Source organism: Lytechinus variegatus, chromosome 1 (assembly GCF_018143015.1).
Source record: "Lytechinus variegatus isolate NC3 chromosome 1, Lvar_3.0, whole genome shotgun sequence".
Taxonomy (NCBI): Eukaryota; Metazoa; Echinodermata; class Echinoidea; order Temnopleuroida; family Toxopneustidae; genus Lytechinus; species Lytechinus variegatus.
In genome coordinates this window covers 40,146,845-40,162,527 of record NC_054740.1, presented here as the reverse complement: position 1 = coordinate 40,162,527, position 15,683 = coordinate 40,146,845, and the positions used below count along the sequence as shown (strand labels likewise).

The window sequence follows — 15,683 nt, the reverse complement described above, 5'->3', positions numbered from 1 at the left end:
GATAACATTAATGCAGAGGCCTATAGCTGTCTCTTTTTCATGACTGGATGATCTATAGAATACTTTTAGCTAATTATTTTCCTCTTTATGAAAGGAGATCAGAATAAAAACCAAATTCAATAGCAAAATGCATTGCTTCAATTTCTTTTTCATTGAAAGCCCACTGTTAAATCAATTTACACTTTATTCACTTTATCAATGCCTGCAATGTAAAAATTGCATCTGATTGTCCAATTAAGCCAAAATGTAAATCTATAGTAAGCATTGTGTATAAAAATACAACCAGTTGTAGATATTTTTGGTTGCAATAACACTGATTTCATGAGAAAGTCTGTAAAACCAATGTCAATTGTCACCATATCGTAGCTCTAGACTGGTAAAGTTACATTAACTGAGCTTTGTGAAATCATGTAACCTCAGCTGAAAAATGATCACATCGGAGACCACCAACACAGATAAGCACGTGTGGGACTGTGTATCATTATTGCCTGGAAGAAGACCCAACATCTGGGTGGAACATGATGCCTTATTTTTGCTTATTTCTCGGCGATTACACAATTTCTTTAAAAAACTTTGGCACATAATTCTGTACAAACTCATTTTTTAAACCTTTTCCACAACAGGCATTTATCTCTTGTGAAACCTGTCCCAGGACTGAGGCCACTGCAATTGATTGATCAATTTACCACAATTTAATGTTTAGTAAACACTCTACCATAGATATCAAGCTTAAAGGACAAGTTCCATCCAAACGAAAAGTTTATTTGAATAAAAAGAGAAAAATCCAACAAGCATAACCTGAAAATTTCATCAAAATCGGATGTAAAATAAGAAAGTTATGACATTTTAAAGTTTTGCTTAATTTCACAAAATAGTTATATGCACATCCTGGTGGGTATGCAAATGACTGATGACATCATCCACTCACTATTTATTTTGTATTTTATTATATGAAATAGGGAATATTCTACTTTTCTCCTCCTTGTCAAGTGAAACAACGATTAATTCCTCCCTGAACATGAGGAATGATCATTGTTTAATACTTCATGATTCAGTCAATTTGGTCCTCATTGTCAAATCTATAAAAGATTAAATATTGTATAATTCGAACAATAAAAAACAAAAGAAATAGTGAGTGAGGGACATCATCAACTTTCTCATCTTAGTTGTGCATATCACTGTTTTGTGAAAAATAAGCAAAACTTTTAAGTGTCATAATTTTATTATTTTTTATCCGATTTTGATGAAATTTTTCAGCGTTTTGTTAGTTTGATTTTTCTCTATTTATTCAAATAAAAAATTCTCTGGGATGGACTTAACCTTTAATTTGTTTGTGAAACCTTCCCCAGGACTGAGGCCACTACTACGGAGAGTCTGAGACAGATGAGTGACAAATACCAGGCACTGGAGACCCTGCTAGCCCAAGCAGAGGCAGACCTAACCTGGGAGGCTGATACCCACAAGGCTCAGCTTGCTGCGGCCGAGGCCATCAGCCAACAGAGGGCAGCAGAGTGCGAAGCTTTACAGATTCAGAACAGGGATCTCATACATGCGTGTAATTCAGAGAAGGTTGGTTTTATTGTGGCCATAAATGCCACCCTTTTTCAATATTATTGTTATCTGTTCCATTTTTATAATAGAAGTGAACTGCATTTATAACTAATCAGATCTTGACACATATCTTTGCCATTAAATGCTTGATAATTTTAATCTACAGGATTGGATTGGATTGCAGCTTCAGCTGAATAAGAATCATTGATCTCGTTAAGCATGAATAAAGGTCTATAGTTGCACATAAAAAAAACAGATTTATAAAATACACCCGGTGCATATCCCCTTGCCGAAATCATGGCAGGTTGTGCAACACTTGAAATTTATAACAAGAACAGATAATGATTATGATTACAATCAAATCCTGCTTAGATTGGCTCATAGTTTGACTACAGAATGAATAAGACTTATAGGATTGACATCAACACCCAGGCAGGTACCAGATAAGATGCGAATGTGGATGTTGTTAGCTAAGTGATTAGAGTGTTATTAGAGCTCACTGTTTTGGGATAATCCCCATGGAGTGGAGATTGTGCATGTACTGTACATGGGCAAGCTGGAATCAAATGGCTGAGGAAGTGATATTTGCATACCTGGTAGGATGCGAACATCAATTGTGTTGGCCAGAATTCTACCCAGGGAGTGGAGATCGTGCATATACTCTGTGTGGTAAGCCGATATCAAATGACCAGGGCCCTGTCTTACAAAGAGTTACAATTGATCCGATCAATCTCAAGTAGATGGAAGTCCATCAATTTTTTTTCATTAGGAAATTTCCTCAATGTCCTTTGAAAACAAAGGGAATCATACTGCATTGTCAAGGGATTAGTGAATGTGTGACTATACATCATTTCTAGAAAATATTTTGAATAAACATGAATTTCAGGTGATGACGTTGCTGGCTTTCCAGAGTTAAGTTGGTCGGATCAATCGCAACTCTTTGTAAGACGGGCCCCAGGGATCTATACAGTGGTTAGACACACTATTTCCATTTAACAAGTACTACATGATAGCAGAAAATTGTATAATTAAAAGAGAGATCGCGGCTGATTGATGTATAATTCCAGATAAACTGCATCCATGTAATTTGAAAAAAAAAAATATTTTTTATTGTTTGTTTGTAGGAAGAATGTGATCTTCTGAGAGAGCAATTAGAAGAGCTTACAGTTGAAGACAAAAAGGATTTAGAAGGGATTGATAACAGGTTGAACCAGCAGGAAAAGAATGTAAGTTATCTTCATTATCTATTCCCTTTGGGTAAACTGCAGGTTCAGTAATGGGAAAGATCACAATTGCATTGGGGTTTCTCATTCTCATTTTCTCATATATAGGAAAGTACATGTGTAGTAAAATGTAAGTTATCTTCATCATACATGTATATTCCCGTTGATTAAAAGAAAGTTCAGTACTGGGAGAGATTATGAATTAAGTGAGATTTAATTTTTTTTTTTATATCATATGGGAAAAATATAGAAATTTTAGTTATCTTTATCTCATCTTTTCCCTTTGGGTAAAGGTTCAAAGGGGAAAGTTTATGATTGAAGTGAGTTTTCCCATTTTTCATCTCATATTGGAAAATGATAGTAAAAATATTAGTCATCTTCACATCGGTTCCCTTTTTGTAAAAGGGAAGATTCTGTGCTGAGAAAGGTTATAAATGAAGTGTGCTTTTTACTTTTATCTCATGTGGGGAAAAAATGTAGTAAGAATGAAAAATATTGTCATCAAAAGGGAAGCCGCAATACTGTTTAAAGGTTATAATTGAATTGTGTTTCAACTATAATGAATTTATGTACAGTACTAATTCTTGTTACTATTGTTTGTTCGGGCCATTCCCCACAAGCAATTTCCTTTTTTAATGGTCCTACATGGGGCCATATTTTGTATTTTTTATCACATATGTATATGTATAAGTGTATGATTTCTTTCGCATATTATGTACATGGTATGATTTGTATATTGATATTTTTATGGTTGAATCAATTGAAATTGAATTGAAAATTGAAGCTCTGATTCTTGACAGGCAAAGCTGCTGCCAAGGGTGAGGCATGCTTGGTAATTTAATATATTTCCTAGAAGAGAATACAGAACTAATTCTCGTTCTCAACACCTAACAGAGTGAAGACATGAAGGAGCTATGTGGAGACCTTAGCAAACATCTCAGGGGTATGGAGGAGGAGAAGACCAGGACCAAAGACCAGGTCCTGGCCCTAGAACTCAAGGCCCAGAAAGAACAACAGATGCTTGAAGAGGAGAACAACCAGCTTTCAACTGCCTTACAAACTGAAAAGGTTGGTGTCGTAAATAATAAGCCATTACGTACATACCATTTGCACATGAGTAGATGAAGGTCATGAAACCGAAAACCGAAATTCTAAAAAGAATACTGAGATGAGCGCGCTTATTCATATGTTATTTTAAAGCAGGGCTCCACACTACTTCTGGTCCGACTTGATCACGTCAAGACCATTTTCTCAATTTTTTACCGGTCCAAACCTAAAATTGACTGGTCTGCTAAAATAAAGGAAAACATAAAAAGATTAACATACAAACAAACATTACACACAACATAATTCATGAGAGTCATTTCTCAATATTGGAGAGACATTTATTAAGATGCCAGAGCCTTTTCTGCGATTTACAAAAGAGGAGAAAATATCATGCGTATCAGTTTGATATATTTTTTTCCTGGTCATGTCGGACCAGTAAATCTGGCTATTACTGAAAAGTTACTAGCCTGACGGCAATTTTTACTGGTCTCGGACCAGTGCCAGTGTCGCGCGCTGATTTAAAGTATGCTTGCTATTCCATGTAAAGCATATACACAAAGTATACATTCAGGGTTTGGTATATGGCAGCTGGTCAAATGATGGCCATTTTAAAAGCAGGCAATGTAATCTGTGACTGAAAACGTGACAATCCTTGATATTAGGAATGCCTTGCAACTTTCTATTGTGCTCCCTTTTGAGAATTCCATTTTGCAGCTGTTTCCTCATAAATATATCAACCTTTTACTTCATGCACCTGACGTTTTTTTTTTCATTTGTTTCCTCAGGAACAAGTTGGTTTTCTTCAGAATAAACTAGAGAAACTGGGCACTGAGATGGAAGAAGATTTAAAGGAAGTGACGGGGCTGGATGAGAGACTACAACTCCAAGAAAATGAGGTTTGTAGGTTGGGGGCTTAAGAAAGAAGAAGAAAATTTCAATAAACATTTAAAAAAATCAGATTGCCGGTGATTTTTTGCTGACTAGCTTGCTCTGAGCCTATCAGATGCTGAGATTTCAGTAGCTTAAAACAGTTGCCAATGAAAATCACCATTTGTTTCGTGCATTTCTCCCTTATGTGCACTGTGACCATTTTCATCATTTTGATCATTTCCACCAGATATGTGCAATGAGAGCAGTCAAGGACCAACTCCAGGCCAAGCTAGACGAACTCACGCAGGAGAAACTCCAGCTGATGGCATCAGTAAAGACAATGGAGGAGGAAAGGGAGGAGGTTACACAAAACCATGCAATTGAAAAAGAGCAACTATGTCAGGAACTTAACGTTGAAAAGGTACATCCTGAAGAACCACTCTACCATAAGATCCATTTGATTTGAATGAAGAGAAGACATGAAAGAAGCAAGACAATGAAAATTTGTTTGTGGATAGCAGCTGAATATGTGCAGATGAAAGCCATTTGTTTTTCCCTTTAACAATCTTGTTGAAGACATTAGTAATTAGAGCATTACAAATAAGCATTATTTGAAAAAGAATCGTGAACTTTGATGTGTGTTGTATTTGATTTTCTTCAAATGAATAAAATAAAACGGCAAGGAAAAAAAAATCAAATTCATGCAGACACTTTCAAGATATCTGTGAATGATTTTGATTAATATATGGAATGAAATTAGGATTGCAATTTTTTATTGTAGTGCAATATTTTTGTCGTTTCATTTTTACAACATATAAAAGACCTTAAAAACAATGGTTTATTAGGGTTTGTTGCACATACTTTTATTTTTTGTCCTATAAAGGGGAATGAAACCTTGGAACAAGTAGGCTTGTGTCGAAACAGAAAAATCAAAGAATAAGAACAAAGAAAGTATCAGAAAAATCAGACAAATAATGAGAAAGTTATGAGCATTTAGATATTGCAATCACTAATGCTATGGAGATCCTCCCATATGCAATGCGAAAAGGATGTGTGATGTCACATTTGAACAACTTTCCCTTTGATGGACTATAAAATACCCCCAAAATGTTTCTTTTTGCTTTTTCTTATGGTAATACAAACTCTTTATCCATGATGTATTCTTTAAAAGTCTGTATTAACATGCCCTCCTATAGAAAGAACACGTGATCTACTGATAGATGTGATATAAGAGGCAGTTTAACCCTATCTAGGCCGGGGTATTTTGGGAGTTCATATGGCCGGGGGGGGGCCTCCCAGGCCCCCCCCTAAGATCTCAGCCGTCGACCGCGCGATCGCGCCGAAAATTGGCATGCTGGTTGCCTGGGACATAATCTCCAAGATTGTATAGTAATTTTTTTCGTGCGAATCGCTATTAAGTGATTATGCTAATTTATGCGTAATTAGTATGCGAAATCATACTTTTTCCTCTAACTCCCTAAATAAAGCCCCAAATGTACTAATTTTTGGTATAGAAACTCTTTGTGGTGTTCTTAGCAAGTGTACATGAAAAAAATTGCGATATCAAATCATTTTCTTATGTATTTTATTGTTTTTGCAATTTCTTATGTATTTCTTTGTTTTTTGACCTTTTGTTTTTCATTGTTTTTTCAATGAAATTTGTTGGGGACTCTTCTGTGATCATAAAAAGCATAAAATAAATACATTTAGACCAGTAACTAAAAATAATCATACATTTATTAATTTTGGTTGAAAACACAATTTGCATTGACTTTGTACACGAAATCACGTTTTTGAGCAATTTTCGGTCTGACATGCACTTACATAATGTTGCGTAATTTCGAAACCACGTACCCGGGTGACGCAAAGTTGGTCTCAAAAGTTGCGCAAGACTTGAAAGTAAAAAGTCAGCGAGTGGCGCGGTCAAAAAATTTCGCGCGGCAAAAATATTGCGCGATTTGTTGAGGGGGGGGCCTCCGAGGCCCCCCCCCCCGGCCTTGATAGGGTTAAGTGAAATATATACTTAAGTAATGGGGAGAGTTGTTCACAAGTGACATCACACATCTTTTTCGCATTGCCAATATGAGGATCTCCATAGCATTAGTTATCGTAATATTCAAATGCTCATAACTTTTTCATTATTTGTCCGATTTTTCTCAAACTTGTTGGTCTAATTCTTTGATTTTTCTGTTTTCACACAAGCTATCTAATTACAAAGGTTTCATTCTCCTTTAACATATCTGCTTGTTGGAACGCTCAAGAGCGTACAATATCACTCATAGTGATTTGTTTGTTTACAGGAGAGAGTTGACGCGTTGGAAGTTCAGCTGACAGAGCTCAGTCATGATTTTGAAGAGCTGAGTAACATTGAACATAGACTTGCCAAACAGGAAGGAACAGTAAGCAGACAATAGAATTTTATGTTATTACCTAGGATTTTTAAGAGGGAATGCATCACTAAATAGGATTTTTGCCATTGAAATGGGATTGTTGAAACTAGCATGATTCGTTCCTTTTTTTTCAGTTAGGATATCAGCATTTTACAAACATCATTTTAAGTTAAGTGGGTTCCCACCGTCAATTTGTGAAAAGTCATGGAATTGCATTTACCTCTTGGTTATGGCAGCTTTCCAGTTTGTCATGTCTCGCAACTCTTATACTCTGTGTCGTGATCATTATTGGTGTCCATTTTTCCGTTTTGTGACATCCCAAATTCTATATAACTCACGGGTCATCACAGGAAGTCATGGTAAGCAGCAATTTAGTCATGGAAAGGTCATGGAATTTGGTTTTCAAATTTCTGTGGGAACCCTGGGGCGGTATTCTGAACATTGTCTTTTCTCCATATTTTATTTTCTCTCAGAGATATGACAAAATCGGTATTCTGGTGGATGTCATAACTTTTGTCACAAAAATTGTCATTAATTTTGTCTCTTCTCTTTAGTGCGCACCAAAAATACGCGGCTTTAAATGTGCATAATCCTTTTATACAAGCAAAAGATATATCAAAAAATTATGACAGGGGGTAGCAGTCATAAATTTTGTCATATCTTTTAGTACCAAATATCTCGATACCCTGCCGACTGAATGTCAAGCATAAAATGATATTTAGATTAGATTGTGACATTAGTTTCACTCATCATCCATTACAATTTTCAAAATTATTTTTTCATGCTACAATTAGTTAGTCCCTCTATATTATTTCCTCCTTTTTCCTCTGTTTTCCTTCTTATTCTACCTCTCTAAAATCCTTCACAGCTCCCTGTCTCTCTTTGTAATTAAGCGCAACAATATAATCGCGTAGTTGCGCGATGCCAGTCACTGTATTTGGGATACGCCCTACCTGTCACGGGGCCTTCCTATTGGCTAGAAGGGCTCCCACTGGGAACTAAGTACTAACAATGGTTTTGATTGGATTGCTTCCGAAAAGATGGGCAGGAACTTTGAGAGATATGACAGGGAAAAGACCATGTTCAGAATACCGATTTGTGACAATCATAGCGGTGTCACATCTCGGAGAGATATGACAAAATTTAAGAAAATAGTTATGACAGTGTTCCAGAATACCAACCCTAGTTACAAAATAATCATCAATTGCCCAAAATATGCACAGTGATAAAAAAAATAATAACAATTTGTAGATTAGAGCCAAGAAAATTGTTGAAAGGTTTTGAATATGAATTATAAGCTCCCTAAGCTTTAAACATGTACATACAATTTTATTGCATGAGCCAGATATTAGTCAAATGTGAGTACATGTACGTAACCACATTCATTTTATCATTTAAACAGGCTGAAAACATCAAAATGGACAAGGATAGACTTAGTTCCATGCTGAAGTCGGCCCAGGACAGGCAGGCAAGTGCAGAGCAGGCTCTGGACCAGGCACGCTCCGAGCAAAAGACTGTACAGAGGAGTCTAGAGGAGCAAGAGCAACTGAGTGCTAGTCTTGAATCCAGCCTGAAAATCACTCAGAAAGCCAAAGAGAGTCTAATGACACAGGTAGAGCTACTGCAGGCAGCCAAGAAAAAGCTCAGCGCAGACTTGCTGGCAGGCCAGCAGAATGTCCACAGGTAAAGTAGGATCAGGGCCTCGTACCACAAAAGGCTAGCGATTAATCAAGAACTAATTACGTGACTATCTGTCTACTCATGCAGACCGCTTTTCTCATCGCCCTTGATTTGATGGATTCAAGTTTCACTGTATCAGACTTGAAATCATGTCAATCTGTCAAGTCCATGTTAACATGAATATCTAGTAAGTCAGAGAGGATTAAGCCGGGATTAGCACCAAATAGCCACCAATCAACTACTGACCAATCACTATCCTCCTGCTTTCCTATTGGTTCATCTTTAATTACCTCTCCGTTCCTGCTTTCCTATTGGCTAAACCTTACTTTCTTATTACTTTCTTATAACCAACTTGGTTATAAACTTGAGTTTTCAAGTGGATCTTCATTCCGGATGACGACCAGAACACGCTGGTCGAAACGTCGATAACAGTTCTTTTCAGAGCTAACATATATTCAAGAAAGAATAACAGTCCTTTTCAGGACTACATACATGGTGTTTACCGTAAAACCTTTCGATAAGTCAGAGAGGACCAGAGTAAAGAAGAAGTTGTTTTTCTTGACTGGGGGGGATGTTTCACAAAGATTATGCGTGGCTTATAGTCAACACTTAAATTCAATTTGTGTGTGGTATAAAAGGCATTACCACATTGATAAAATCATGCTTAGAGGATGCGTTCTACGTACTGTGTATTAATAAGATTGTCTGTTGCACGTTATGTGTATGTTGGAATTTAAAGTGATTGGTTACGATTGGTTTGACTTTTAAAAAATCTGAGCTAGAAGGTCACACTTGTCACCTGTGTCTGTGATATGTTACAAAAATGAAGCCCAGAAAAAATTGCGTTCGAAAATAATTATTTAGTGCTTCAAAAATTGAAATATAAAGTGACCGGAAACAACATCTTAATTTCATCCCATACACTTATGTGTACTATTTAGGCGTCTATAAGATGTCTATTTACAAAACCTTGTAGTTTTAGCTTTTCATTCTCAATAATGGTTGTTTTCAGGGTTTATTAGTTCTAATACATGCACTTGTACACATGTTTCATCTTGGTTTGAGAATTTTTTAAATCGGCTGTTCACAAAGTTAAACAATACCTTTAATCATGACTGTAAGTCACACTTCACTGTTTGTGTAACACCTCCCAAGGAGTTATAATATTGTAATTTGAATTTGAATTTAAATTTATTGACAAACTTCATTCACATGGCATGAATATTTTGTTTGAAAATATATACAATGGTAACATAAACAAAAACATTCACAATTGTATGTCGTGTAAATCAGTATTACATCAATACATAGATTTCTAATTATTATAAAGATATACATCTATACACAAAGAGAAATGACAAATTGAAATTTAACATAAAGAAGGTGTAGCATAATACAATATATATAAGTTATCTAATTATATATTATTATAGTATATGATAGTTATCTAATTATATATATTATATAATTATATATATAATATAATATATAGCAAAATACAATATATATCAGTTATCTAATCATATATAACTATAGTTATATTATAGTTATCGAATTATATATATTATATAATTATATATATTAAATATTATAAGTTATCTAATATTGTAATTTGTGCTGCCCTTTTAGGCTTGAATGTGAAGCCACCTCAGCCAAACAGGAGAACTCCACCTTACGTGAGCAGGTCACCAGCATGGAGACCACCTGGAGGTCTAGGGTTCAAGACCTCGAAGAAGCCTGCAGCCACCAACGGGCGGAGTTTGGGCGTCGACTGGTAGACACCCAAACCAAGCTGTCGCAGAGCGAGGCCGAGAGGCGGAAAGCTGGAGAGGAGTACGAAGCCAAGACGTCGCAGATAAGAGAACGGCTTGAGGAGAGGATTGAGGGTCTGGAACAAAGACTAATCCAGCTTCAGACTGAGAGAGAGTAAGTATAAGATGGAAATTGCCAAAAGTTGATAGTTGATCAGTGAGGGCATTAATAGTGAGAATGATATTCACAAGATATTCTGCAGGCACAGACCCTGATTGAATCTTTGATCAACAAGTGGGTCTTCGCCAAGACTAGCACATTTTAAAAACTTGCTGTTTAAAATCGGTCAGAAGTCAAATTTCATGTTAAACAAATGCTTGGTCATGCGTAATTATTTACTCAAGGTGTGAATGTACCCTAGATTCTTATTTTGATAGGGAACCTTTCTGGAATTTTTGGCAAAGCAGCGGACCTCAATTTATGGACGAGCTAAATTTCCCATCAGCTCATTTAGGGAAGATAACATGAGAGGCTGTCAGGATGAAGATGTCATTTACCATGATGGAGGGGGGTAAATTTCATAATTTGTTAAGCATTTGGTTGATAAATGCATGAATTTTCATTTCACCTCTTGTCTTTACCTGTGATATATTCCATCAAAAATCCCACAATTCATGCAATACAGGAACCAAAAATATATAGCGCATCAACATTTAGCAAAAAGTTTCACATTAATTTTGTTGTTGTTTAGACACCAATTGATGTATCCTTTATGAATATCCTGAACTCTCTAAATGATCATATCTCATTGGTATAGTATACGTAATAAAAATTAATATCTCTTCACTTTATATTTCATTTTATCAGAAATCATCAATGCATGGATGAGGAGGCAGTGGAAATTCTTCAAACTGAATGTCAGAGGTAATAATTTCTCTTTGTGCTGTTTCAATGAGCTAATTCGCAGCAGCTCATGATCAACTTTCCTCGAATGACCTTTCCCAATTTTCATAAGGATGAGCACTAATAACACTGTCAAAAGGAAGATGTTTCTTAAGTTTCCCTGATAAAGTATCCTGTGGTATTAAAGAAAGAAAGGCATGGCATAGACCAGGTGGCTCGAATGGTTTGACAGTGCTCAAGTTTTGAAATTGTTTGTTGTATTGTCAGCTTTTGGCACATTGATTATTAAATTCCTAAGACTATGAACACTGCTACTCTTCAGCGTGGATGAGACGAAAAGAATATCTTAAACGGAATATACGAATAATCATCAAATTACAATGTCAGTGAATTTGAAAACCAACTTGATGGTTTATCTCATATGACCTTTTGCCGCTCATGCGCTGTTCCAACTGCGAAAAAAAAAACATATCTTGCAAAGAGTTACGATCAATCTGAGCAATGCCAGTTATGGAAAGCCAGCTCAACCAACGTCTCTTCAAATTGCTGTCTTATAGTGTCACAGAGGATATCCATTAAAAAAAAATAGAATTAAAAAAAAAAGAAAGAGAACAATCGTTAAAAGTATAGCACTTGAGACATGTTACATCTCATTTAACTAGGAAGAATAGATTTTATCAGATTCTGATTTTAAGACAGTTTGTCATGCAGTTTATCTTGACTATTTAATAAACTGATTATTTGTTTTATTTACAGTTGGAAGCTCAAGTTTGAGGAACTTATGGAAAAGGTAGCTCCTTTTGAGGTAAGCAGAAGAATGATGATACAACAGTTTTTAAGCAGTTCAAGAAAAATACAATTACAAAAAAATTATTTAATGAGTATTTAAAGAGAAAGCAGATGTAATAAGATAGGAGAGAGAAAAAAATAGACAACTATATGTCTGTTAGTGAATTGAAAAGAAATAAAATAATGCTTGTTTTTAATTACTAGATCGTCTATTTATAATTCAAAGACTTAAAATGAAATCTGAATTCAGAGAACATGGAAGAATCTCAAATATTTTCCATACAACATAAGAGCCTGTTAGACTTCTCAGAAAGGTGTATCCATACACTAACTCTTAATGACAATTTTAGTCATTATTATTTTTTATTTTCAGTGTGATGGTGTTTAAATAGCAATCCTTTAGCAGCAGTTTATTTTTCACTTTCTATAATATTGTGACAGAATTTGAAAGTAACAATATTTGGCATGATTTTTTTTTGTTTACCTTTGTTTGTTTTTGTTAGGACCAACTCAACCAATTTGAAATGGAGAGACGAATGTTGCTGAGTCAGAACGACGCAGCACAGAGTGAGGTCAGTAAGCTCAGTACCGATTTTGCAAAACTTCTTGGCCATCAGAACCAGAAACAGAAGATCCATCATATCATGAAGATCAAAGATGAAAACGCTCAGCTCAAGAAGGTATGTTGTATTCAGGCTAGTGAATAAATATAAAATTGATCAATTAACAAATATCGATCAGTCTTTCCAGGGGATACATTATTAGACTACATGATCAATGCATCATTCTAGTTATTTGTGTTTGGGGGCATCATGGTCTAGTGGTTACGACTCGCGTCTTTCAATCAGAGGGACATGGGTTTGAATCCCAGCCATGGCGTGTTTTCCTTCAGCAAGAAATTTACCCCCAATGTGCTGCACTCAACCCAGGTGAGGTGAATGGGAACCCAGTGGGATTTATTCCTTGAATGCTTTAGCTACAGCTGAGCTACAGCTAGAATGATAATGTGCTACCAAGTATCAGGCACCATATAATTGGACCATTTTTATCTTTATTTATATTATTTTGTGGGGGGTGCAAAGATATGTGAGTCAAACCTATTACTGTTCTTATGATTATTAAAGAATTCTTTGTATATTTTTCCCCTTTTTAGGAGGTTTCCAAACTACGAGATGAAAACACCAGACAGAGCCGCAACTTGAGACAGATGAAGGATAAGATGGAGAAGATGGAGGGAAAGAAGAAATTTGACGTCAGCACCGCTTTCCGGCACGGGAAGGAGAACCAGGCTCAGCCCCTCAGTCAAAGAAATTAGAAGCATTGCCTTGTATTCATTTGTTGTATGATAATACTTATAGTTTACTTTCAGTACCAGAAGTCTGTAAGCACTCGCCATTAAATATAGCAATATTACACTGGCTTTACACAAACATGACAAGCCCCCCCCCAAAGTTCATTACTAAAGAATGATTGGTATTCGAAAAAAAAATCATCATTCAGTTTTTAAGGATGTGCCCCCCCCCCTTTTTTTTTAGGCAGGGCAACTGTGAACATGTAGTTGTCATAACCCTTTTAAAATGGAATGAGAAGTGAGAATGTAACTTTGGGATCCAGGTGCAGCTTCAGGAGAAGTGTAGTGCGATGGCACTGAGTTCCGGGGCTGATCCAGGACCTCGAAATGAATTTTGCTGAAACTTCAATTCCGGTTCAAGCCAAATTTTCCTTTCGAGCCCTAATGTTATAGGATTGTAATGTCATTAGATATAATTTTGTTTTCCCTGAATGCCAAAGATCTCTTTTTCAACACCAAACACCAAATCCCCAGTTGTCTATAAAGTCAGTGCTTTGTATGAGACCACTCGTAGATGAAACAAATCTATTTTTATCTCCTTAGAAACAGAGAATAAAATTGTTGAGATATTGATTTTGGATGTTGTACCTCTCCACCTAATAATATACAGGTAAACCTCTTTTATTTTAAGCAGAAATCATAATTTGAAGCATTATGATGTTTTCTGCTACAGAGAAATAAGTACACCTCTTGTATATTTTCATAAAATATGGTTGTGTCAGAAAGCCTGTTGTTGAAATGAGCAGACAAATCATCCTTTTCAATGTCTCTATGTGCCCTCTATAAAGAGAAACTAGATCTTTTTATGAAAGCGTGGTACAAGTAGATGGATTATCGATATAACAGTAATTCTTCAATTGAATTAAATTTGTCAAATTATAGCAAAGTGAAATATGCTTAAATTGTTTGTAAATGAAATGTATATACTCAGAGTATTTGGTACATGTACAGATGTAGATTGTTTTTGTGAATTATGTTATCAGGAATGTTTTGGAAGGAAAATTCATAACATATTCCTTTAAGTAATATTGTTATGTTGTTCTGCACAAATATTGGTGATGTGTCTGTACTTTTTTGTTTGTATTTGTTTGTTCGTGTTTTTTTTTACGTTATGTGTATGTTAATCGTTAAATGAAACGCAAACTATAACATGTATTGTGCTTCTGACAACCACATGTTCCCCGATCAGTTTGCTGATGTAAAGCGACTCAAAATGAAGAAAATAATATGAATTATGGTTATGTAATGTATTTCCAGACCTTTTCTTGAATAACGGAGTCAGGGGGATTTATTCTTTATTAAAGGTTTATCGCATTCCAAATAATTTGATATAGAAGCAGGACTTTTTCTTATGCTGATATGATCAGTCATGCTAGGCTTTAGTCTGAATTCAGACTCTGACAAGTTCCCATTTCATACTTTATTTTGCACAGCAGATATTAGGGTTTTACTCTGTTCATTCTCCTCTTCAGACACAGTAAGTGAAACCAACTGGTATCCCTTCGTAATGAAAAACAGATATGTTGGCTAAATAAACTTTTAGATTAATTCAGTGAAATTATTAAAAAAAATTTTGAAGATTGATTGGCCTTTCATCACATTTACAATTTTTTTGCAAAATACAAAATTAATGAAAATAGAAATATATCAAATATTTGTTATAATTACAGTATAAATATACATGTAGGGGTACAGTATGTGTTATCTGAATAGAAGGGATCTAATACCCCTTTCATAAACCCAATTATGCGGCTAATAGCAGCATAATTTGGTCGTAAAATCGGAGGAGGACCAGAGTTATCCGCATTATTTTTATGCTGCTATTATCCGCATAATAGCAGCATCGGGACCAGATTTTGACTTTATAGACGCATTTCGAAAGTAATGCGGATAATTGCCATGGAGCGGTCACAAGGTCACCCTTTTCCAACGCAACCGCAACCGAGGGGGTGTGTGCGGTTGCCATGACGATTATCCTCCTTTTTCAGGACGGGCGCTCGTAAAAAAAGTGCGGATTATTTTCGGAGTTTATGAACGCAATTTTTATTGAATTATCCGCATTACTCTTAGGCAGCTAATTGGAGGATAGGTTTATGAAAGGGGTCTTAAACTCATTACATTCAGAAC

The 15,683-nt window shown here is 35.7% G+C and overlaps 1 protein-coding gene across 1 annotated transcript in view; it reads left to right on the top strand.

Annotated features, from left to right (window-relative positions):
- The window catches only part of LOC121413951 (hyaluronan mediated motility receptor-like), a 30,319-nt gene extending 16,666 nt beyond the window's left edge, over positions 1 to 13,653 (top strand). The window contains exons 11-22 of the mRNA XM_041606975.1: positions 1,350 to 1,569; positions 2,676 to 2,777; positions 3,669 to 3,842; positions 4,607 to 4,717; positions 4,939 to 5,112; positions 6,992 to 7,090; positions 8,484 to 8,764; positions 10,391 to 10,687; positions 11,381 to 11,437; positions 12,173 to 12,221; positions 12,709 to 12,885; positions 13,359 to 13,653. Coding sequence (XP_041462909.1) covers positions 1,350 to 1,569; positions 2,676 to 2,777; positions 3,669 to 3,842; positions 4,607 to 4,717; positions 4,939 to 5,112; positions 6,992 to 7,090; positions 8,484 to 8,764; positions 10,391 to 10,687; positions 11,381 to 11,437; positions 12,173 to 12,221; positions 12,709 to 12,885; positions 13,359 to 13,520 — 1,903 coding nt within the window. The 3' untranslated portion in view covers positions 13,521 to 13,653. The remainder of the gene's footprint in view (positions 1 to 1,349; positions 1,570 to 2,675; positions 2,778 to 3,668; positions 3,843 to 4,606; positions 4,718 to 4,938; positions 5,113 to 6,991; positions 7,091 to 8,483; positions 8,765 to 10,390; positions 10,688 to 11,380; positions 11,438 to 12,172; positions 12,222 to 12,708; positions 12,886 to 13,358) is intronic.
- Positions 13,654 to 15,683: the final 2,030 nt, after the last annotated feature.